Source organism: Oratosquilla oratoria, chromosome 6 (assembly GCF_046742065.1).
Source record: "Oratosquilla oratoria isolate Oo_2021 chromosome 6, ASM4674206v1, whole genome shotgun sequence".
NCBI lineage: Eukaryota > Metazoa > Arthropoda > Malacostraca > Stomatopoda > Squillidae > Oratosquilla > Oratosquilla oratoria.
In genome coordinates, this window is record NC_134782.1 from 40,872,130 (window position 1) to 40,898,521 (window position 26,392).

Consider the following 26,392-nt stretch of genomic DNA (forward strand, 5'->3'; position numbering starts at 1 on the left):
CTCCTGGATGAGATCTCAGAGCTTGTATATGCCCAAGCTGTGGGTAATGATGTGACTTTACACACACACCCAACTCCCTGCCCACAAGAGTTGAAGTGCTGGCTCACAGCACAGATGCTGAATTTTTTCAGCCCTGGGTGAGAATTGAACTTGACTGCTTGAGTAGTGGTTATTGTTGTTGTTGTTTTTGTTCCCTAGACTGTCTGTCCGAGCAGTCCCGTCTCCCCAAGGAATGCCACAGCCGAAACTGGGTTTTCCCACAAATCCTTTATAGAGTGTATGTTGTGTTGTTTGTGTGCATGATTGTGTATAATGCAGTCTTCCATTATGTGTTGTATGGTATGGGGTGAAGTGTTACATCCTGGGCAGCTGTTCACAATGCGGTCATCCAGCCTCATCTGGTAGCTTAGAGGTGCTGGGTGGTGGCCGCACTGCAGTCTGGCACTGCCAGTGTGCTGTCAAGCTGTCTTCAAATGTGTGAGTGAGTGTGATTCTCTTTTATGTCACAAACTCCCATGTTCAGGGCTAGGCTGGTGTCTGACTTGAGGTCTTTGGTTTTAGCTGTTGGGGGGATTATTGCCCCCCAACCTCTGTGCTTTGATCAGGAGTTGAACTTTCATGCTTGATCTCCCTAGCAGCTGCCAGCCACACACATTACTGTATTGAGTTTTCACTAAAATTTTGCAAGGTTTTAGGACTAGATACCAGTGTTCTTAGGTGAACTAGATGATCAGGATATGTGATTAATGGAACTGTTTGAGGTGCATTGCACAGGTGAGACCAGGAAACATTTTACTTATCTCGTCATGACATGAAAGAGTGAAAGGAGTCATGAAATGTTAATGATACATGAAGATCAAGTTTCAATTCTTTCTTGACTGTACACATCTTTCAACACATGAATTTCCACTCACAATATGGAAGATGGTTAATTTTCTTAATAATATATTAACAATGGACAAAACCATACATTTCACCATCTTGGCAGCAACGAGCACACCCAAGACCTTGTACATGTCATTATACATTATCTTTGAACAAAGCTTTGCTAAACTTTTTCACATGTTTTTGAACTTTTCTTGGAACAGTTGAGAAACTTCACATTTGTTCTAGGTATCAATCTTAGCACACTTCAGTATGCAAAGTCTAGAATCTGTTGCAAAACAGTATTTACCTAATTGTAGTATACAGGAAAGGAGCACTGTATTTAGTGTTGTGAGACAACTCGTTAAATCAAAGGACTTAAAAAACCCATGAAATACAAGTGTTTTTAAAATATTGTATTATCATGGTGTGTACAAGACCTCAAGTTGTTCATTTTCTATTCCATTTGATTTTGTATGGGTTTCCAGATAAATTTCTGGATATGTTTAAATTTTTCCCTGGCAATGAAAATCATCCATATCTTTCACACACTTAGACATCCGAGTAAAAGTAAAATAGTAAAATAGATTTAGTCAAGTAGGTTAGAGCGTGGAAGGCCATGAGGTGTTTTGGGGTCTGGCTTGTGGGGTTTGTGTACTGAAGGCGAGCGTGTGTGTTATTTCAGTGGCGTGTTCGTGCGTATAAAGAATAAGAGTCTCCATGCGGATTGCTTCAAGTGTGCCACCTGCGGATCTTCGCTAAAGAATGTAGGTAAGTTGAACCTTGTCCTTTGTAACCTTTCAGCCTGACAGATGACTTGCTTCTTCAATCTCTTCGTCAGATGCCCATTTGGAGTCTCATCCTCTGAGATCTTGGGATCTTCTCTCAGTCTGCAAGCTTTGATTTCAAGAACAGCGCCATCTTTGACTACTACGTTTGCCCACATTTCTTTGAAATACTGGTGGAAGGGGAATTGCATAAGACATGTTACTTGAAGGAGCTGCAGCCATAGTTTTCTTTAACTAAAATTCTTTTTTCTCACTATGTTCACAACTATCTCCTGGGTTTTTCTTAAAGGCAGCCTTTGGACACCTGGACAAGTGTCATTTTGAAAGATGGAAGCAACGGAGAATAGCTGACTGAAATGCTTTCCAAACCTCTTGATACATTACTTGTCCTTGTTTACAGCATGTTCATCTTCAAGCAAGAAGAGAATACTTTACGATTATATTACTGTAAAAGTTACTGGTAAACAGTCATAATTAACTTGACATTGTGTATAGGAGATTTAACTGAGGTGTTCTTGAATATTTATGTTGGTATATAAATACAAGCTGCAGCAATGTAGAACAATTGGAACCTACGAAGACCAGAATCAGTATCCTGAGCAGTAACTCCAGGTAGTTGTCTACTACAGAAGAGCCTCCTGCGCAAGGGACATCTTTCTTAAGACAAGTTCGTAATAAAAGCTAAACTAACCGTGTTTTGATGCACATTATTTTTGCAAGAGGCTTAACACAATGTCCTCCCATGGCAGGGTATTACAACATCAACGAGAAGCTGTACTGTGATGTGCATGCCAAGCAAGCAGCCCGCCAACAACCACCTGCCCCAGCACTTGAACCTGTCATCGTCAAGCCGTAAGTTGGGGAATTGAGGGTATGTCAGCTTCTATCTGGAGCGAGTCAAGGATTCCTAAAAGAATTAGTTTTTATTAGTGCATTCCATTCATTGGACAGTTTGCATCTATTTGGTGAGGAAAGAAGAGGGTAGGGAAAGGCAACTTGAAACACAATACAGATATCTTCTTCAAGTATGTGATGTCTTGTCTGATCTGCATGGTCGTGGTGGCATGACCATTACCCCAATTCTATTCATAGATGACTTCGATGTGACTGAGTAGAATTGGCAAGAAATTAGAAGTAATTCCAGGAAGCTGCAATCCAATGGGTGGTGTTATTTTGTGATCAGCTGTTAAAACTACTTTGTTACATTGGCATATTGTCACCTGAAATGCATCTTGGAAAGGTGTCATTTGTGTTAATCATGGGCTGTTTGAACTTTCACTGTTGTGCTGCACTCTCATGTGGCAGAATGAAATGTTATAAAGGGGCATCACAGAATTGAATTAATGATATTTCAGTTAACCTGTTCAGCCCAATGATTTTTTTTTTTTTTTTTTTTCTCCTAATATATATATATAACAGATTTATCAAAACCCTATTTAGTTCTTTTTTTTTTCTACCCAGACCAACATTCCTTGGATTAACAAAACATTGTCATTAGCCAGAACAGTGTCTGTAAAGAACATCACCAAACTGAGAGACAGAGGACATAAGGAAGAATTGTATAGGGAGTGGAACTGAGTGGATAAAGATTATCATATTTTGACACTGTACAACAAAATTGCCTGTGTCTCTTACAGCGATGCTGCCCCTGCTGCCCCGGCTAAGGTTGCTGCTCCTGCACCTGCTCCAGCGCCCGCCCCCGCAGTAAGTAGATCCCCCACCCAGTTCGCTAACCGTGGCGGACCGCAAAAGTGGGAGTGTTCCCCTGTGATTCCAGTGTCTCAAGGGGCATCCCTAGCTTAAATGCTCACATCTCTCTCATGCTGAGTACTCCCCAGTGTATCCCGTGCTCTCATAGAAGGCCAGGTGTTCCAGAAGTGTTTTCCTTGTTTGCTTGACAAGCTTCCCTTAGTATTGTTGGCTTGGAGAGGGCTGCATTCCTTTGAGCAGCTTTGATTCACCGGTAGATTTGCACACCAACCTACAACACAGCAGTTTGATCGTTTTGTAGCACATACACACTTGGATATGAAAACATTCCTCAGTAGCTATCCTCTGCACTTTGTCTTCTTTAGTATCCATGGATAGACCAAGACTAATAAATCTTGGAGTAGACTTTCTGTAGTTGCAAAGTCGTTGTCATGGATGCTGACCTTGCTTGCACTTTCTGAAGTCTCCGACATTGTGACAGTAAAGGAGATAAATTTTTGGTGTGCTCTCAGCAGCCTGCTAGTAGATTTAGCTCAGCTGATATCCTACTTCCCTGAGCAAGTTTGTGTTCTTCTGTAATTGCATTTGCTGGTGCCCATTGCAGATGCTGCAGTTCACTAATTTAAACATGTAGCTTTTGATGACTCGCAAAATGTAACGTTGCTGCAGTTATCATCCTTGAGTGTGCACCGCCTAGATACATGCAAATCACCTAACCAAGAAATATTTATATATACTGGCTTCATAGCTACAACACACAACATTTAGTTCTCATATGCCTAACTATCATACTGGGTATGCTATAAAACTGAACATTAAACATTGCACGCATATAAAATTGCCAATGAATTGTCACATTGTTCAACAGAACCAGACAAGCATGCCCACATGCCTGATATTTACATGCCCTCCCACCAGGCAACACCATCAATATTTGCCCCCATGACATGTTCCCCATTACTGCCCCCTGACAGCCGTACAAACCTCCCGCTGGTGGGGTGAGACTCTTCCCCATGAATTTTGGGGCTCCCGCACCCGCCCCTGCTGCACCTGCACCCGCACCCGCACCACTACCTGCACCTACACCAATATTCATGCCTGTTGCGGGACCCGCCCCACGTACAGTGCAGGTAGCCGATCAAGTACAGGCATGTGTGGTTTTTAATCCAACTGTGTGTAGAGTGGCCCCTTAGGTGGGCTGTGTGACATTCCCCCATGCTCCACTGCCAATGTTGTTGTCGAACCATTGCCTTACCGCATCATGCTGATCTCTTGTTACCCGCTCAAAATATCTTCTTTGTCCATTTAGAAGCAATCACACCCCATTAGTGAGAGGGTTGGTTGAATAGAAACTCCTCCGTGAATAGAGTGAAGTAGCCAGTAGGAAATTTACCTCTTCCTCTTCCGTGAGCACCTCTGTGTGTATGGCAGAGCATTTGCACTCCTGGCTGCAGTGTCAGCAGGTTCTTGATCTTGTGAAAGCTGATGAAAAACGAATGGCTGTTTTGTTGTCCTGTCCTCGAAAGATAGAGGATGCAGTGTCTTTCTGTATATATTGTACATCCTGTTAATTGCAGGATCATTCCTTCCCTAGTGAATTGCTTGCATGCATAGAGTTAGATACCAGTTTTTAATTGTATTTGTGCATGAAACAGGTGTTATTACAAGACGTGGCAGTAATAATATGTGTGACATGAAAATGTATCCTTTGTTGTTGATGTAATGTTCTGTTCGGATTAAACACGTTTTCTGTGAAGTTAACGGGCCGAGGCATGACGTGGCACGTTGGAACTGTCTGTCGTCAGGTGCGTGACCACACCGTGCACATTGTTCCACAACGAGAACCTTGTGCACAAAATGCTGCCCCAGTTATTGTAAACTAAGAAGCAAGACATCTTGGAAAATTATTGTTCTCTAGACTATTTTGTTAAGAAATTCTTAGATGTCCTCCTCCTAGGAAGCATCTTCCATGGAAATCTAATGTCAGTGTAAAAAGGCCTAGGAAAATGTGCTCAGAGACATAAATGTCCAAAAAAATAAATGTCTTGTTTCTTGAGAAATTTCTGTATTTTATTTTATTTTCTTCTCCTTGAACTGGTTCATGGGATAAGGGAACAAGTTTAACATATATACTTGGATTCCTTCCCACAGTTTAAGGGGAGACTAATTTTATTTTATTTTAATTATTTGTGTATGGTTTGCATTCACCTTATTAATTCAGATCAACATGTCATGAGTTTGAGTCCGTTTCTTAAGACTTATTTTCATTCATTATATTTTAATTCTCTTCCAAACGGCTATCCTCTCTCCTGTAACTTTGTGTGCTGTGATAGATCTCTGAATAGGCAAGGCTGGCATGGTCAAATATTAAGCACGGGAAACTTGCGAAGCAGAAGCTTTGCCCATAGTCTTTCTTCAGCCGGACTATGGGCCCATAAGCAGAGGAGCCAGAGTGGCCAGAACCATGGTAGGGTGTTATATTGTGGAGTCCTCGTGTTTGTTGCAGCCAGAGCCAGAGCCAGAAGTCCTGGCACCAGCACCAGAGCCTGTTGAAGAACCTCCAGTGGAAGAGCCAGAGCCTGAAGCCCCTCCTGTAGTAGAAGCTGAAGTGGTAGCAGAGGTTGAGCCCATCCAAGAGCTAGAGGTACAAGGCCAGCCGCCAAGCTCGCATGAATTTCACACACACACACACCGCTGATGCAATGCATGGTACAACATTCTCTACCACAGCACGCAATCTCTTTGACATAGCAATCAACACAGGAGCAAAAAAGGTGGACCACGGTGAAGCAACAGTTCAGCCAGTGCTTTAGCGGTTATTGACAAATATGCAGCAGTCGGCCAACTGCATCGCCCTGCCTTGCGTTTTCTTTTTCCATTTTTCTTATGCTTCCCTGTTTCTTTGATTTTTACCCTAAATGTAGGCATAAGCTCGCATAAAAACTTATGCTTAAATAAATAATAATTGCTGATTAAGTTGCTTAATACTCAATGTAAGCATCTCTGTACCTACATACAAAACTGCAATCCCCCTTACAAGGGGGTTGGTAGAGTCATAGCATATTTTCGTTTGCCAAAAGCCTCAACGCACTCAAACTTGTGTGTCGTTACCTCTGAATGGAGGTGGCTAGGGATGGGAAAGGAACATCCTCATTCCCTTGATTTCCATCACTCAACTCCTTCACTCTCATCATTCATCCTTTTCACTTCAGCTTAAATCATCAAGAAATTGTTCCTCGTCTTTACAGGCAACATTGCCATATCATCCTCTGTGAAATTCTCATGGAAGAGGCCATCACCTTAGTCTATATATTTTCCTTCAATGTGTTCTCTCCTTTATGCACATTTTTGCATAGTCTACATCCTGACCGTGAACTCCAATAGCTACATTTACCCCCATCTATACACTTTGTTGGTCTGCCCCATGCTCGTGCTCCTTGCATCAGATTCATGAATTTTTTACAAATATCTACTTCCATCCACTTAATATAACCAACCCAACTTATTCCACTCCATCCTAATTCCATATGCACCCCAGATCATTTATGAATCATCATTATATCATATTTCTTAATTTCATGTATACCCCATGGGCATCCACAGTAGTTTACTCTCTCCACGTGACTTTTCTCTTGCATTTATCACCCAAGCATTTCTGCCATACTTAACAATTGGCACCATTATTGCTTCAGACATTCCGTTCATTGCTTCCACTGACACCACATTATTTCACCAGCACACACTGCTAATTAAAAAACTGATAAATAATGCTAAGCAATCTAGTTTTATTATTTAAGTTGCAGATCTTTATTTTATTTATTTATTTACTTGAGCGATAAGTGAACCAACGGAGTAAGGTATCTTTGGGAGCGGCTCCGGCAGATAGTCGAACTCAGCCTCGCTTTTGACACTTTCAGCCCGAGCCTGCCCCAGCCCCGGAACCAGAAGAGGCCCCTGCGGCTCCAGAACCTGTGCCAGAGCCCGAGCCGGAGCCTGAGCCGGCAGCTGAGCCGGAACCGGTATCCGAGCCAGAGCCTGTGCCTGAACCTGAGCCTGAGCCTGAGCCCGAGCCTGTGGCTGAGCCTGTAGTGGAGGCTGCACCAGCCCCCGAGCCCGTAGCGGCAGAACCCGAGCCCGCCCCTGAGGTACCCGCGGAGATGCACGCCTTATTAGTCCTTAAAGCCACCTTTATCTTCATGCTTGACCCAGGAATCCACCTCTTCTTCTGGTCCTGGTGCAACACATTTCACTGTGCATGCCACATACTAGTGTGGCTTGGCTGAAATATTGAAGGTGTTTAATCTAGGGCCTGTAGTTGAGGGATGACAGTCAAGCTTGAAGGTGATGGGTAATCCAACCAGATCCTCCTGATACCTACCTTCCTCTTTTTCCCATCAGACACACACCTTTTTTATAAGACGAAATTCACGTGTCCTTCACTGTAAATCTGTAGGAAGGATATACGTTTAGAAAAATGCACTCGAGCTCTCACAAAGATCCTTAGTGCTCAAGAACCTGCACTTTTGCCAGCACAAGAAATGCACAAGTCTCTAAAATCACTCCTTTATACTTTGGTTGGTAATGTTAGTCTGTAGTAGGGTCTTGCCTAATCATTTTATTCAATAACTTTAAAAAAAAAATGCTACCCATGACTTGTTTTATGAGGCTTGGATAATTTTTAATAGCCAGCAATGAGCAACTTTATATCAACAAAAGCCATCCTTGATTGAGAATTTTGGCTTTCATAGCCAGTGCTTTGGTCTTGATAGCTGGAACTGGTATATTTGTATTTCACCAGTGCTTGGACTTTGAAAGCCAATTAGAAAAAATGTGAATTTCATCAGAAACTAGTGCTGGGCCTTCAGCCAGTAATGTGGGACTTTATTTCCTTATCAACAACTGCTTGTGCCTGGATACAAAACTGGTGGTTTGGCTATAACCATATAGCCAGTTCTTGAACTCTTGCACCAAATGTTTGGGTCTCGAAAGCATTTTTTCTGCGTTAACAATTGTTTTGGTCGTAGAAAATGGTGTATGGCTCTTGATGGCCAGTTTTCTCCACACTGACATTCAATGAAGAGGCTAGTGCTTGGGCCTTGGAAAAGCCAGAGCTTGGGCCTCAACAAGCCACATCTTTGACTTGGACACAAGTTGCATGAGCCTAGACTCGCAGTATTGGACCTTTGATTTCGCCTTGACAGCCAACACTTAGGCTTTGATGGCTTGTCTTTGGACCTTGACAGTTTTTTCTTTGGCTTCAACAGTCAATAATTGGACTTTGACAGTTTGTGTTTGGATCTCGATGTACCAGGAATTGTGGCCTTCATTGGCACTGCCTAGGTCTTGACAAGCATTGCTTACACTTTGACATCCAGGTATTTATGCTTTGAAAAACAATGGCTGGGTCTTGATAGCCAATGCTTAAGACTTGACAAGAAGACCTTAGACTATGACAGACCTATGAAATTTTTATTTAAGCCAGAAGTTGAATCCTGGTAACCAGAGCTTAGGTCTAGACAGTAAGTGCTCGTCTGGACAAGAAAGCTGCTAAGGATTTAAATGTTCATTTCTGAATCAAGAAATTGGATTACTTGTATTGAGCTTTGGACCAAGATAACCTGGAACCACAAGCATCACTGCTTAGATCAGTACAGCAAGATCTGAAGCCAAATAACAATTTCAGTTCTCATGATAATGAATGTCCTGTGCCAGTGGACCTGGCAGTCCTTACTGTACCATAGAGCAAGACATTTTATTTTTATTTATTTACTTATTTATTTATTTATTTATTTTTTTACATAAGCATTCATTGATATACTAGCTTGTATGGATCCAATAAATGGACCATAGTCACCAAAAGTAGTTTACAACCAAGACTGGACATAATTCCTTTTATAGCCACTATTGCCTCCTTATCTTTCCTTCCCACCCATACCGATTGTAGTTGCAATAGTGCATGGAGATCGCTGGAGCATGAGTAGTATAGAAATGCAAATTGGAAATGGAATTGCAAAAGCTGAACATGAGTTGGGATTCAATTAAAGATAATAGATAATAACAAGAAAGGATATATAGTTCTGTATTTCAATGAATGCTAGAAAATAGTGTCATTGTCTTGAAATAGACTGTTGATGAATGGCTAAATGAAGTACTAGTTATGTGTTGAATAATGATCGTCATCTTGATAATTGTTTGGTTCTTGGAGCCTTCATGCTCTTCAGTATTTTTGTTGTTACACAAAAGGTACTTGAGCATTTGAATTAAAACTTTGTACACTAGAACTGTAGGCTGGTATTTGAAGCCTGTCATGGGCCAGTCAGCATGATTTATCCTTGGCATTCAGTCAGTCAATGAGACTAAGTGCATGAAAGTACCTATCCTATGCTTGGCCCAAGATGTTACTTGGGCTCAGATAAGCAGGACATCTGCTTTGGCTTGGGCCTTTACAGCCAGTATTCTTGAACTTTCATAGCAAATAGGCTTGGGCCTTCATAGCCATCCACGGACTTTCTTTGCAAATAGTTTTGAGCCTTCACGGCCCTTGAACATGAACTTGAACTTTCATATCTAATAAGCTTGGAGCTTCACAGCTATCCTTGGACACTGTGACAGCAAAAAGGCTTGAGCCTTCAAATTTTATGTGCATGGACTTTGACAACATTATGCCTTGGCTTTCCCAGTCTGTATGCTGGGTCTTCTGCAAGCAAAATGCATGGTGTATGTATGGTTTACGGAGTTGACTTTGGTACTTTTATAATGATGATTAGCTCTCAGGGACCAGACATGTAGACCTTGGAGTCATGATTGACAGTTCCAGGAGACCAGACAGGCGGTGCCTGTGGTCAAAGTATACACAGACCCTGATGGAAGGGAATTTCTTGTGTACCATGGAAGATATATCACTCGAAACCTCTCCAATTCCATCACAGCAAAGATCCTGCTATTGATACTTTTACCTCGGGCGATTTCTTTCAGCTAAAGGATGTATCCTTTTTTTTTTTTTTTTTTTACACATAGCAAAGATCCTGCTATTGATACTTTTACCTCGGGCGATTTCTTTCAGCTAAAGGATGTATCCATATTATTATTTTTTTTTTTTTTTTTTTTTTTTTTTTTTTACACGAAATTAGAAAGTGAAGTAGATTAAAACGAGTGACTCCTGTAACTGCTTAACACTGGTCCCAGAGTCGGTTCAGTGCAGTGATACAAGCAGTTTTCTTAGGCCTAGTATCATATGAAGGACCAACGACACGCATCTACAAATGGTGGTCCTACAAGACATACGTTAGAAAGAATCCGTCATCAAAACCAGGACTAATATTGGGTTAATTGAACCAATTGCTATCAAAGGATCGCACTAGGGTTAGCTAGTAACACGTGTCTGGTTGTTCCAAATTTTAATAGTTTAGTAAATACAGTTATTAATAGAATCGGCAGCGAAATCGGTGAGATACAAGTACATAGAGCCAGACTTCCCTCTGACTATTCAGTTTGTTTAAATTCCTGAAAATTCAATAATTTAGTGTTCGGTCGTGTATCGATCATAAGTGAAGTTAGTAGAGGGGGTTGAGGAGTAATCCTCTTGAAGCTGGAAATGATTGGTAAAGTGAAACTAGAGGAGTGTGTGTTTTACTGATGCATCATGTAGCGCGGGATATTTGTATAACGTTCGTTAACGCCATTGATAGGGCTCATCAAAGGTGACAATGATGGAAGGTAAACAATTTTTAATCAGCCATTGGTACAAAGGACCAACTTAAATGAAAGCCAATTGAATACTACCCAAAGTTGCCTGCCTCCTTGTGGCATGTAACACCGACGTCAAGTTTGAAGACATTCGGACGACCCGAACGGTTGCGTCGGGACGATGCGAAAACGAAAACGGACGGAGCCCCCTGTTACTATTTGACGTCTTTATTATTAGCTTCAGAAACAAGACTAAATGACTACCGGTGGGACGTTAGTTTAGTGCTTGTATAATACATGTAGATATTCTGTGATCACACTGAACTACAATGGTATACCTTGTCAAATAATAAAAAGGTTCAGTGCTGTTCTCTGATTTACGCGTCTAAAGTGAAGTCTTCAGCTGCAACCAAAGCGGCCACCTTTACCCAGAGTGTACCGTATGTACAGCTAGGTGGGCATGTGACACGGGCACTCACAGGGTTCGAACCCAGGCCTACATGGGTAACACTTCCTTACCAAATCCGTGGAGATGAATAAAACACTGGCGTCAGCCAGCATAATTACGGAAAGGTTTAAGTTCGAAGCTGAATGCGACATGACGTCACATGTGCGTTTGTTTTTGTTGGAAATGGCGCTGGCAAGGATTATATCGTAACTTAGAGAGGAAAAACTGCAAGTATTTCGCTGGAATCAAATAAAATGAGAGATTTAGAGAAAATATATATTCCAGTACTCTCCGTGATAGACGAGGACACATGAATTCGTAGGTTCCTTGTTCCCAATCCCACTGGGAGGGTCTGCCCTCCCCCTCCCTTTACCATCTCTAACAATAAAATTCTCCCGAAATGTATCCCTAACTGCATAACCCCCATGACTAGAAATTTTAAGTCACTCGGTATTAGCTGGTATGGTAGTGATAGGCGCGTCTGTATTCCCCCTTACACTCAAATGTGCCAAGCATACGTCTACAGCCACATCCCGGTCGCCGGGCCAGACCTACAATATATCAACAGGAACCGCCATTCCTCCCCTCTTCCTCCCACCCCTACCCTCCTAAGCGACCTTTGCCAAACGCGGGGTTAACTCAAGAGCGTGAATGAACAGTCATGCATTTTCGTGGACACAACTCCTCCCACACACACCCCTGATACCGTCCTCGACTTCGTAAATGTTTCTTCATTTTATACTCGAAGTCGGGATCGAGATTACTTCGAGGAGCAGCGATCTTTTACCCCCTGAGGGTAAGGTGCTGCGTCGTTTGGCAAGGCGCTGGTGGTCGTGAGATAGAATGACCACTCGATGCTTAGGAATACCAAGAACCTTGGCACTTTGCCTATGGTGAGAAGTGGGTAGAGCCATTGCGTGCTGCCGAGTGGGGAGTGTCACTCCCCCCCCCCCTTCCACATGAGGAAGGAGGGGCCTGGGATCATGATGTAACCCAAACAATTTGCCCCCAAGACATCTCGGTCGACTCCCATTCGTAACCTACCCCATCCTCCCCATCACGCGTTCATGAACCACTCGAACCGGACGTTTCGTTGGTCATGGTTTTATTTATTTACTCAATCTGCTCGCGGCAAACTCGACCCTTCGACTCGGTGGTCTACTCTTACCGGTTTTCGTCTGTTTACCGGATTTGGTCTGAATGGCGTCTGGAACCCAGACCCTCTTCAGACCCGACCAACCCAGACGTCACCCCCTATCGGTGTCGTCTTTGGTTAACCATGACAAAACCAGTAGAGTATTATCTCTTGTCGGAATAGCAGTTTAAAAATGGATAGGTTAACTTCAGTATATCTAATCCTGACACTTGAGTTTAACTACGCAATGTGTGAGACTACTTGACCGTCCTAGTGATTACCAGTGGAACGAATGACAAGCCTTGGTATGCAACCCAACTCTTATTTTTACTTTAATTTTATCTAACCCCCCGCGCTTTTTCTAATCCCTACTTGTTTTAGTTGTAATGTTATGCCTCATGCTAGTTCCATGTTATTTTCGTTTTGTCACGAGTGTGTTCCATGCAAGCGAGGTGATTGTAGTTCAAGAGTGTGCAGTCTGAGTGAGTGTGGTGGCTATTGTTTGTAGAGAGATGCTTGAAATGTAGAAATTTAGAAAAAAACAAGGTCATGACACCATGGCCCTCTGCTATCATAGACATACACGGGTATTACAGGCGGCTCCAGCAGGGGACAGTGCGCCCCCGGAGGCCGCTGAGCCCCCTGCTGAAGAGCCTGCTGCCGAAGTCGGTGAAGAGGTCGTCGAGGTCGCCCCTCCTGCTGAGCCCGAGCCAGTGGAGGAGGTGGCGGCACCACCCCCGGAGGAAAGTGAGCCAAGTCAGACTGTTGCGGAGGAACCCGCGGAGGTGGTGACGCCTGCGGAGGTGGTTGAGGAGGTGGCACCTGCTGCCCCTCCTCCAGCCCCCGTGGAGCCCGAACCCCCCGTGGAGGAACCCGCCCCCGAGCCTGAGGTACGGTGTTCCTGCATGCCCAGCCCTGCCAACTACACTTGCATCATAATAAATCAATGTTTGTGCTTAGCAGCACCCAAGCTGCCGTACATTGATGCCCAATGTCTGTCACCCTCACTCCCCGCCTTGGTGGCACTGTGCCAAGTTAGGCTATAAGAAGCGGCGGCCCTACACCCCCTCTAGAGTGCTGCTGCTGCTGCTACTTAGAGAAGGGAGCAATCTCATGTAGGGGCACCCAGTGTTCCCCGCACGGCCTGCCCGAGCACCGCGCGCGTCCCTTCTGCTTCCAGGGTGCGGTGTCCCGACTTTATCCTTTTGCCCCGTTCAGTTGTCGCCTCGACGTTCTTCCCATTCTTACGTTGTGTGATGGGCGTAGTAGTGTACAGCATGGTTCTTCAGATGCCCCCACAGTTCTTTCTCTTTCACTTGACTCTCCCCCCCATCCCTCCCTCCCTCCCTCCTTGATACTAAGCCCTTCGCCCACCCACCCCCAAACTCCCAATATTTTTTTTCTCTTGGTAGCTTTGAAATACCTCGACTAGGACCATATAACCGCGTAGCAGCAAGCTTTAGGTGGTGGTGACGATGAAGACGTCGACGAGGGGCACGGGTCTCCCATTGTCTCCACCTGTGCCCAAAGTCCCGTCCTCTCGTTCCACGGCCGCCGCGTCACAGTGCACTAACTAAGCCCAACTCTAACCACTATACGTGTCCGTAATCCCTCCCACACGTCCCTAACGCGTCCTCGTCCTACCCCCTGATCCCTCCATTTGAGCCCAATCAAAAGTGTGTCGTGTGCCTTAGTTTAGAAATGAAGATATAACGCCATTTTTCACTCTTGCAGCCTGCCCCCGCCCCGGCACCTGCCCCCGCACCTGTCCCCGCACCTGTAAAGGCCCCCGTGGCGAGTATGGCGGCCCCTCCACCACCCTTCAAGGTCCCAGCACCTGCACCACAGAAGATCCCCGTCAACGCTCCGTTTGGTGCTCCTGCCGGTGACATCGATGTAAGATCGCACATCCCCAAGAAAGGTAACAGACAAGGTAGTGTGTCGACTAGATGGGCAGGTAGCGCCGCAGCCAGTGACCAACCACACCTCTTCGTCGCGCGTGGGCGAAGAGGACCGTCCCGGGCGGCGGGAGGGAGTCGAGGTTTGCCTTCCCCTTACCATGACAAGGGCCGGAGCAAGGTGGAACAGGAGGCTGTTGTCGAGAGCCGTGAGAAGGACAGTATACATAGCCTTGCTAGGGTAGGCTTGCCGAGACTCTTGGGGTTGGTCGCGGGCTGTCGGCCGTGCGGTGTGACAAGTGTGGCGGCTTCATAGATAGAAGACCTTCGCTCAATTTAGAACAGAGATAATGGATGCTCACTTTTTGCCCGCCTGACAGCACGTCAGTTGAACTTTCACTTGCTCTGCTATGCTTCGCTAAACCATATGCTAAGTTCGGCAGCTGTTGACATACACCTCTGTACCGCTTCTAAATGCCTAAACACTTTTAAACTATCGCTTCCAACGCCTTCCAACGTCTTTGCCTCCCCCTCCCCTCTCCCTTCTTTATTTTCTACCACTTCAAAACTCTCGCTACCAACTCCTCCCTCCTTCCCTTTCACTTTCCCTTCGTGCTCCCTTCCTCTCGTCCCACATCCATCCCTAATCAGTTAACATCCTCTCTCTCTCTCTCTCTCTCTCTCTTATTTTATCTCTCATTCATGGTAAATGGTCTACGCGAGTATTGCTGGGTTCGAAATGGCTAACGGACAATGTATAGACTAAAATAGTGCCCCTGCCAATACGTTTCAACGAGTCTAAGAAAAGCAAGACCTGCTTTCTGGCAACATCTCTAGCCAGTTGTTACCATAAAGTGGGTCTGTGTTTTTGTAGAATTGCTGAAACAGACTATAGTGTCTGGAAAGATGTCCAGCAGCCTTGCTCGATGAACAAACCCAGCCTGACGAACCAGACCATTACCGTCACTATCCCGAGGTGATTTCAGCTGCCGACAAGCTTGCACACTCCTTCCAGAGGTTTAAGAAATTAGAATTTGATCTGATTGACATAATAAACCTCTTGAGATTGTGTGCGTACGTGCGCACAGTAGCTGTTGCCTTGTTGCTTGTGCATATAGAGTAGACACTCGTAAGCCCATGCCTTTGGGCAGCTCGGGGCATTATTTAGTGTGAGGCGTCAAGGTTGCCAACTTTGAGTCACATAAGCTACCCTGTTCATTCTGTGTCGACATCCGGCGCCAAGAGTTTGTATATGCAACGCTGATTGGTGGATATTTTTCCTGCAATAACCCGTGGCGAGTTACAAATATCCAGAAATGGTAGTAACTGTTTGTATTTATTTTGTATATTCATTCGTATTATAAGATGAATCGTTTAAATTATTACGTCGCCATTTGGTGAAAGTTGTAGGAAGTGGCAACAGTCCGTTGCATATACGTCAATCAACAGCGTGAAAACAAACTTCAGAAGTCGTATGTCGACGCACAATGACCAGGTCATAGGAAGTGACAGTAGAGGCATTAAAAGTAAACAGTATATGTTCTGTATGTGTATTAGCAAAAAACTTGTCATTCAGTACACAAATAAGGATATTTCTAAGACTTTATTATGAATCCTAAATGTATTTGCAATAGAAGAAATATCCTTGTTTGGCCTGCCGTATAAGTTAATTATGTTGCTAGAAATTTAGTTTTGCTTTGTTTCAATATGTTATTATAAATATGTTTGCAATTGTTTTCGTTCTGTGTATGTGCATGTGCGTCCGTATGTGTGCGTGCGCGCGTTTGTGCGTGTGTATGTGTGTGCGTGCGTGCGTGCTTGTGTGAGTGCACGGTCGCGCTATTCATGGTCTTGGGTCTTGTGCTGGACTCATGATCGACTGCTGTTCCCTTCTTGGACGAGAGCTCAGCTCGTATGACTAATCTAAAGGCATTAGTCTGACCTATCTATAAAACACACACACACACACACACACACACTAATGATAATAATAATGTCCAGGAGGGCCAGTAACGGCCTGCAGTGTGTGCGCGCACGAATGTGTATGAGCATTGTGAATTGCATGAGGAGAGGTAGTTGTGCGTGTTGTCATACATCTGAATTTAATTGCGCGAGAGATTGTGTAGGTGTGCACCATTCTCTGTACTGTTTACCTTAAACGTTTGCATGTTTGATATTTAAATTTCTAACCATGTGTAATTTTTGTCATGCCGTATTGTTGGGGAAGGATGGGCGGGTGAGGTTGAGGTGGTTGAAAAGGTGAAGTGAAGGAAGATATGTGATTAGAAAATACTTAAATAGAAAATGTTTTATTTGGGAAAATTTATTCCCTATGCTATGGGCACACTCGCGCACATTATGCACAGATTTGCACATGGTAATATAGTGAATGATAAATAAAAAGAAAGAAAATGGCTAAGAATAATCAAGTGTTATGTCGAGGAAGGTTTGGTTTTGAATGGACGGCGGTTGGCACCACTTTGGGGGGGGGGGCGCTTAAGTCCAAAACTCCTAAGATTTCTTGGTTCCAAAATTAGTCGACGTATTTTTTAATAATCTATTTCACATTGACAATAGATAGATTTAACGACGCACAGTTTGATTAATAAACAGCCCCCCCCCCCACACACACGTACCGATTTGAAATCAGAAAGAGGGAGACTAACAAAGCATGAATACAGGCCAGATGCAGCAAACCGTGCTGGATGGAATTGGTCGAGTGAACTGGAGGGAGAGAGGAAGAAGGGAGTAGCACGCCAAGGGAAATGTGCGTAGGAGGAAAGGGCAAGGAGTGAGCGATATACTAGTGAACAAGTGCATGAAGGACTAGATGTACACAACGATGCAATGGAAGGGGCCGAGAGCCGTTGATGTAGTTGAGAACTGAACTTGTGAAAAAAAAAATTATCGTCTAATAGAGATATATTTTTCTCGTAACATTGGTCTGTACATGCGTACGTTGAATGGGAGCTAAGGCGTGTCGGTCGAATGAAGCGGTAACGGCGAGAGAACCTTCCCGAAATTCGTGACGACTGGGCAGCAACTGAAGCCGAGTGGAATGGGGCGATAGGAGAGAAATAAGGTACAAAAGTAGGGGGGAGATTCAGGTTTTTACTGGATGAAATTGCCTGATGGCATCTAGAATAAATACTATTAAGAGGGTTTTGTATTGAAAGTCTAGACTGAGTTCAGGCGTACCATACAGTTTATGTTCAATGACGAAGTGGAATAAAATTTTAGAACGTGACCTCTCGGAAGCTGGATGCATTCTGGGACCATTAGGTGGGACTAAGGCGATGTTTGCATGGGAATTATGACGAATGCGAACCTAAACGGCTGAAGAGGCAAACAATGGTAGGTTGAAGCGTTAAAAGCAGGAATCATATTCGCTTGTGTTTAGTGTGCCCAATATCTATATTATTATTATTTTTTTTTTTTAACCTGTCTACTTCATTCTTCCCTTTACCAACTGCCTCCACCATTGTTACCCTTAGTTTTGTTTATTTATTATTATTATCATATACATATTTTAAGAGGGAAAGGTATGGGCTATAATTAAGGCATGTGTGTGACTTTTATCATATATTATCGCCTTTGCTGTTCTAATTGTGGGTAATTTTTTCAATATTTTGATTGGGACTTAACCCAATATTTTGACGAGTGCCGATGCACAATGTATTTGTCACCCTTGTTTGTAATGAATTATATTTTTGTTTGTTTTTGCTCACTTGTAGTGATACAGCTTTATTTTATGACACCATAGTTTTAAATGTGTGGATCATAATAGATGAAGATAAATCTCGCATATTACAACAGTGCAACACAAGTCTTGTTTAATGCCATTGTGACTTATATTAGTCATGGATTTCAACCTGAGGGTTTATCGTCAAGTCTTGGGTGACATGTGATGCAAATGGTGTTAAGACTGTGGTGATGTGAATATGCGAGACGGATTCTGCTAATGCTGCTGCTGCTGCCGTTGCTGCAGTCGCACTGCCGACCCATCCTAGGGGGAGTTTGCAAACTCGGCGTCGTCCTCATTCAGTTTGTTTGCCGTTACATGTCAAACTTTCTGCTGTCACAAACCTATTTGCAGTATTTTTTCATGAAAGACTGTGGCAACAAAATTTATCTTCGCCTCATCGCGAAATTACCTAAATGCCAAAGAAATGTTTACTAGATTTAGCAAATGCTGCGTGATTGAGTTGAAACCACTGCAGCATTCAATGAAATGTGTATTTTCACTACGTAGAAGGGAAAAAATAAAATGTGTAATGACGTTAGAACATAATAGTTCTTGTAAATGTCGAGGGTTAACTCTCCTGAGGACGACGTCAAGAGCCTTGCAGTCACCCAAGGAGCAGCATTGGCAAATTACGGGTCGAAGTGGTGTCGTCCCATGCTGGTTCTGGACTGAGCGCGAGCATCCAACCTAACCCTCTTCTCTCAAATCCCAAAATTCTACTCCCTCTCCTTCAAAGACTGTCAACATCCTAACTCCCTCATGACACTTTCTTTTGTTTCCCTTTGTTTCCCTTAACAAAAGTGCCTAATATTTTTGCTCGTAACGCCGGCCTTTACCATTAGCGTCTTTGCATCCTTCATACTTTTGTATCCTGAACCTGTATCCTTCCCTCATCCTTGTGTACCCAAATTTGTAAATAGAACATGTTAGATAAATGCGCAAAATTGCCCTTGTCTGTTCCTTAATTATTAAAAAAAAAGTCCTTCACCTTGCACCCATACTGTCTGTTTCCTTCAACCTTTCCTCCTCCCATCCCCATATTCAATACTCTGAACACTATTTTAATTGATGTATCTTGGATACCGTTGCCCACTATGCACTTTAAAGACAATGGTTTCTCTATGCATTTCAATAATCCCCTAGCATCCCTGAACACTGCAAACACCATAAACTCGTTCACGATACAGTTTCCTTGTACCATTCACTGTGTATGTGTATATTCACACACACAATGTATTTGCCGGCATATAAGCACCCCAATTGTACAGTGACATTTTGAGAATGTATTGGCATATTGAGGAAAAAATAGTTTCACTATAGATTCTTAGAAACGCATTGAACAAATGGTTCTGTAGAGGAAAACAAATTATTCTGTGTTGTGCGATTGCGAAAGTAGTGACGGAGATACCGTGATAGCACACCGATGGCATGATCGAGCGCGTTGCGTTTACAAATCGACGGCGATATTCTCGTCTTTTCAATTCGCTTAGTTAATTAAGACGAGAACATCGCCACACACGATATTGCCGTTGCTGAGTGGACTGTTCAACACAGATTACCCCAAATTCCTTTACCCGTTCTGCATTCTTAGCCCAACCTCGCATTTAGTAATATGGGCAATATTTATGTAAAAGAAGAAAAAAAATCCTGGTTTATGCTTCGGTAAATATAGGGTGTGCGTGTATGTATGTATGTGTGTGTGTGTGTATGTATATATATATATATATATATATATATATATATATATGTATATATATATATACATACACAGACATACACATAAATTTCCATCTACAGCTTCTTTTCCCAGGAAGGGGATAATCAGCAAACTTGTTACTGTTACATTAAAGGCCCATTGATGGAAATGGGAGGGGTAGATGTACCACTAATTCTCAGTTTCCAGATTTTGCATGTGTATGTGTAATCAACATGTATACTAATGAATACATTGGTGATTTGCAAGCAAAGTCCCAAACCCATTTCCATCACTGACTAAAACTGGTACGCTACTACACACTTCAACCACAACCCCTCCAATACAGATGACATGCTCATGTGTATTATTATCATAAAAAAAAAAAATAATAATAAATAAATAAATAAAAAAAATCAGGAGCTATCTCTCCTCCAAGACATCCCCATTTTCAACTTTGCCAGGACATGAGAAATCCCCAGGTCCTAAAAACCCATTAACTCCCAAAAACGGTGGAAGGGCCAAAATAGTTCCTCACCCCCTACTCTTCAAATAATGAGAAGAAAGGAAACTGTACCAGTACCTCCCTCTATTGTTGTACACTTTCCCCTTTCAAAGAATTCTCATGCTACTACCTGCTTTATTCCTTACCTTCCTCTTCCTTCTCTGATTAAGAAGATAAGAAATGTTTCATTCAGAACAAAGGTGTGGAAAATGAAGTGTTTAGTGAAGTCAGTTCCCATGTACAGAAGTGAGTTACAGAAGCTTGGTCAGAGCTAAAAGTGAAATGCTTTGCAAACAACTTCTAAATGCATGTGGAGTAAGGAAAAATGGTTATGGAGTACAGTTTAATGAGAAAAGAATGAAGAGGTAACAAGTGTAAAGGGAAAAATTATTGTTTGGTGAGATTAGAGAAAGTTTGAAGAGGGATGGGGGCCATGCTGGCAAAGACAGTATGTGAATCATGGGTAAAAGGGAAAATAAGAGTTGTGTAGAGGGGTAGAAATTAAGTATGGGAGAACCACAGATGATAGCAGCCCCAAATGAAAAAAAAGGGAAGATAAGATGCAATGGTTCTAAGGGGGAGGGGGTGAACAGAAGTTGGAGGGTGATGAAAGGAATATGGACATGTTCAGAGGGTAACAGGCAGGTAGGGACCTCAAAAGATGAATGCACACATAGGCAGATGTATAATAGTTGCCTTAAGTTGTGACTGAAAACCTGCAGCCTCACAGTACACATTTTTCCACCCTTGGAACAATCACTGGTACAGTCTTCTGGTAAGATGATGACAGAAAACTAATTTAGCACAAAGTCTATGCTAGACTGTTTGCCCACCATCCTTTCAGACACATCAAACTACAGATCAAGAAACTGCAGACAATCGCTGACTTCACACAGACAGCACCCATAGACAACAAATAATGGAAAATTATGTTTTGTTTACACAAACATCTGAACATGTGTGGTATGCATCAGCTACTACATAAAACTCAGTATCCATCACGCTGAGACAACCCACCAACACCTAGACACACCAGACTCCAGAACACAACATAACACCATCCCACTGCCCCTGCCTGCTGGTGTTAATCCTTCAAAACTGTTGTAGGAGAGAATAATCTCCCCACATCATCATATTCTATCAACACCTTCATCTCCATCTGGAGATGCAGCCCCAAGCGGGCAGACACATGGACTGGACCCAAAATATCTTATTCATTGTCTTTCCTCTTCTACTGTTTCTTTACCTTCAATATCTATGTTCATCACCTTTCTTCAAAAACCCATCCATACCCATATCATCTTGTTGGTCTTTTCTTGGTTTTTGTCCTCCAGTTGTGTGCCTTTCTCACTGCTATTTCCTTCTCTCCACACATATCACCAAAGGCTTACCCTGTGCATCCTTTCCTCCATATTTGTGTATCTCTCTGTGCATATGTCTCATTCCTTTCTGTCTCTTTTCTTTCTCTTTCTTTTGTTACATGTATTTTTTCTTTTCTTTTTCTTTTCACTTTCTTCTGATGGGCTAGTCCAGGCATCCACTATTGTGCACCATATAATTTCCACAATTAGTTAGACTGACCTTTTCTTTACCTTTCAGACTTTGTGCTCTGAATGGCCTTTCCCCCACCAGTTTGTGCTCTGTTTCATTTCTCCTACTGATACAGCCACACCATAGTACCTTGTAACTACTTGTTCATCCAGTCTGCAACCTTAAACTTGGATTTCTGTTTCTCCAGTCACATGTTTATTACCATGTATTGAAGTCCATTTTCTTTTCTCATATTTTCACCAAAAATATTTCCAAATTGTGCAATTCCTCTGCTCTGTTTCATCATCTGCAAACATTACACTGTTTAGCTTTCAACATTATTTCTTACTCCAAATACTAGTTTGTTTTGATTTCTTGATTCTTATCAGTAATTCTATCCACATATCCTTGGTCCACTTCTATTTCTATGTTGAACTCTTCTCTATTCTGAATTTCATACACTCCACATCTCTAGGACACCCTTGTCACTTGTCTTTAGCAGTATACAGTACTTATCACTACAATATACATCTCCAGGCTCCTTCAGTGATCTGTCTGCTGTATCATAGGTCTCCTCTTTCCATCTCCATAAATGCCACAAACTAATACTCCTCTATATATTTCACTAATTTGTTTCAGTGTGAGTACTTCAACATTTCCCCTGCTATTCCATCCACTCCTGGTGATTCAGCTGTTGTGAGCATTTTAAATGTCTGCTTCAGTTCATGTCTTCCCATTTTCTTCACCCTAGGATCTACTACTCCTATTACACCAGACCCTCAATAATTCAGCATCTTTTTCGTTTCTCAGATTCTTCAAATAATATAAAATTATCAAGTGTTGAGATTTGTTAATAATTTTGGCAGAAAGGAGGATTAGAAATGTTTTCTCAAATTGATAGAATGAAACACCCATTCTAATAAGTGGAAAGTCATAAATTGTCCATACAAATACAGTATTTCCTTTTGTATACAGTGACAAAAATACAAAATTAGCATGAGTCCTGAATTAGTGAGGGTTGAATAATTCTAATCCTGGTATTGACAGTTTGACATATTGATTACCTTTTCTGTTTGGTATGCTACTGGAATAAGTTTTCCGTATCTCTCAAATGAGATGGTATATAGTGTTGACACTAAAGAATTACTCTCCATAACATAATGTGGAAGATATACAGAAGAATTTTTAACATTGAAATAATATGGGGCTAGAGCAAACTTTTGTTGATTATTATATACATAAAAAATATATGTTCAAGGGAAATTATTTGTATGCAGCATTCATAGATCTGAAAAAGCACATGTTAGAGTAGATAAAGTATACTTTGTGATATGGTGAAAACGTGTACAAAGCAAGTGAGAAGTACATTAATTTAGCATAGGGGTTCAAAGTTGTTTACATGGGAGGAGTTGGAAAGAAAGAACAAATTGGAAATGTGTTTGGGGAAGAATGTGAACAATATAATAAACCAAACCGTATAATGTTTGTGAAAGATGTAGCATTTTTGGAAGATGGTGAAGAAAAGCTGCAAGAACTAGAACAGTATATACACTTAGAGATGCCAATCTATTTTTTGCCTCTGAACTCTTTTTTGCAAAGGACCTGCAGCCCTTAGTAATCCAAACGTGGCTACCAGGTTGGCTCATAGATCACATAGGGAAGAGCGTGTAGTGTTGTCTATAATGTAAATGTTGGGTAGAGTAAGACAAGTTTTTGTGGTGGTGCCAATAAGGTCTGTAAAATTAGTGTCCTGTATCATTGCAAAATGTATATTGTTTGTGTAGAAATGTTTGTAGTTTCTCATGTTGATTTTTATGCTGTTGATGTTGAACTCAAAAAGTGTTATGAGAATACATATTTTGGGAGGAATGCAAAGAGAAAGTTGTATGCAACAATTGCACCCACAATGCTGTACAGAGTAGACTTGGAATAAAAGGGAGGCAGAAAGAAAGATCTGTTTTTCAAATAGAGAATGGATAAGTAATCTGAAGGTAAAGCAAAGAACAGGATTGGGAAGAAAGGTGTTTGTTGGATAGGGTAGAACAGTGTTGTGGTCCTGGAGTTGATTACTTTGCTTCTGTAATATGCCCTCAGACAGGAATACACCAGCCAAGATGTGTGAGAAGAGAAAATGGAAAAAATAAAAAACGAATTAAAGTAGGAGCGATCTGATGATTTGGAGTATATTCAGCAATGATTAGATATTTTGAGCATGGAATTGCTAAGACTGGTAGGAAACTACAAAATTTGGAGTAGGGGAAGAAGGTGCAGCGAAAATGAAAGGAATAGTGGAAACCGTATTCTGTAAAAGTGAACTGTGGACACCAGGATTAGCATACTGTCCTCACCCTCCTTCATTCCTTTGATTTTAATCTTTGAATAAAATCAGTATGAGTATTTCATGGGAAGAAATGCTGTAGATGGAAAATTATTTGTTAATAATTTTGTGTATATATGTTGACAAGTGAGATACATGATATCTAAGGATATGTACATAACTATATCTATATACATATAGAAATACTGTAGACATAAATGTCTTCACATATGCAGTACATATATAAACATGCATAGCTTTTATGTAGATGTACGATATCTTCACTTGTAATGTAATCTATTTCATAAGTTGATCGTAAACATGTCTTTACACAGATGTGTCAAACATCATGTGTAATTTGACTTGGTAATGAGTTTGAACAATTTATGTGCTATTCCTCACTAATCTTAAGACCTGTATGCATGATACTGCCGATAATTCCCTTACAAAAAGAAATATATTAAATATTTGCAAACAAGAAATACATTAGTTGTTTGAAAATTACAAGTTCAATTTTTTTAAAGTTCATTAACAAGAATACAACTGTGAACATTTTGTGGTTCGGCATTCACACCGAGGATTACATGTGAGTGAGGCATGGGTTTGAAGTCTGCACTAAGCTTCAAGAGATTGTTATTATTTGTAAATGGATGAAGTAATAATTCAAAGCTAGTATTGACCCTTAGAATTTGATTCGTTATATGCAATAGGAAGAAGTCACAGGAAAGCAAATTCTAGCCTAAAATTAGTAAATGGAAGGAATGTTGAAATGGACCAAAGAATGGTGGTCAGGGATGGATGCAAGGACAAAATGTTCAAGCTGGAAGAAGTGACAGACAGGTTTAGAGATGAAATGCATGAGAGAGGGGAGCTGGTGTTGCATTTGCATGTGGAGGGGCAGCTAAAGGCAGAATTTCAAGAAAAAGGAAAGGTATTAAAAAAGAAAGTTAAAGGAGCATGGGAAGTTTACTTAGAAAGTTCCTTAAATGCAAAAAGTGAACAATATTATTGAATGGCCACAAGTTTCTTTCAAGGGAATGGGATTTAGATGACACCTGTTTGGAAAAGATGGTAGAAATGTCGAAGACAAGGTCACCTGAATTGAGTGGAATAGATACTGAAAAGAGGAGAAACTACTGCAGATGTTCCTTTGGCCCTCTTGTAGATCACTCTGGGAAAAATTATGAATTCATGCAAGTGTTCTCCAAGTGTGGGTCAGTTTCTGTATCACTGGATGGTGGATGGTAGTAGTAGTTACTGGTTGCTAGTTGTCCTCGTGTGCAAAAGTGGAAGAATGATCTTGGGCCCAATCCATAGAGTGCCAGACCCACAGGCTGGCGCCTCCAGATGGTCATAGGGAACCATGAAGATTAAGAGCCTTTGGAGAGGCATGTGAAAGAAGGAAATAGGGTGTGAATATCAAAAGCTAAATAGGAATAGCAGTGACACCTATGTTCCTGTCACCACTCCACAAAAACAATCCTAACACAGTTGCCCAGGCAACAGACTCCAAATACCTTAGATGCAACCACTACACAGAAGACAGAACACCTTCAACTACATTGTCTTACACTCATAATTTCCAGAGAGCAGTAAAAAATCTCTTCAGAGACTTGTGGGCTGAACAGGTGAACATAGATGGTTTCTTTGGGGCCACAGTTCTCCTGCAAGGGAGAACCAGGGCAAAAGATGGATTGTTACAACTTTTATAGAGGTGTGAATGTCAGTTACAAAGCGATGGAAGTGGGAAAGTGAGAAAAGCTCTAAAATAGCTTTAGAAGTAGTCTAGAGAAGGGGTTTGCAAAGAGTTGTCAGAGTGAAGGTGGTGGAAGATGGAGTGTAGGGTGTTATGAAAAAAAAAAAGTGGGAAAGGGAAGGTGCACCACTAAGTCAAGGAAGAGGACTAAATTTTTTTTTTTTTTTATCAAAATGGGCATGCATGGTTTGAGAGTAGTGGAAACCATTTTGATTTATGGAAGTAAGATGTGGATATTGGGCATAGCTTGATAAGTTGACAGCAGCAGGGATAAATATTTATGTTGTGAAGATTGGGAAGAACATAAGAATTAATGT

General features: G+C 41.9%; 1 protein-coding gene across 26 annotated transcripts in view; it reads left to right on the forward strand.

The window, feature by feature from the left end:
- Zasp52 (Z band alternatively spliced PDZ-motif protein 52) overlaps nucleotides 1-26,392 on the forward strand; it is a 244,275-nt gene that overhangs the window by 202,063 nt on the left and 15,820 nt on the right. For 13 of the 26 annotated variants that reach the window (XM_076186818.1, XM_076186794.1, XM_076186796.1 and 10 more), the window contains 8 exons: nucleotides 1,550-1,635; nucleotides 2,402-2,504; nucleotides 3,290-3,356; nucleotides 4,337-4,492; nucleotides 5,869-6,006; nucleotides 7,280-7,507; nucleotides 13,228-13,521; nucleotides 14,366-14,564. In XM_076186818.1, the coding sequence (XP_076042933.1) occupies nucleotides 1,550-1,635; nucleotides 2,402-2,504; nucleotides 3,290-3,356; nucleotides 4,337-4,492; nucleotides 5,869-6,006; nucleotides 7,280-7,507; nucleotides 13,228-13,521; nucleotides 14,366-14,564 (1,271 nt within the window). The remainder of the gene's footprint in view (nucleotides 1-1,549; nucleotides 1,636-2,401; nucleotides 2,505-3,289; nucleotides 3,357-4,336; nucleotides 4,493-5,868; nucleotides 6,007-7,279; nucleotides 7,508-13,227; nucleotides 13,522-14,365; nucleotides 14,565-26,392) is intronic. The other 13 variants (XM_076186817.1, XM_076186815.1, XM_076186793.1 and 10 more) reach the window with 9 other exon arrangements.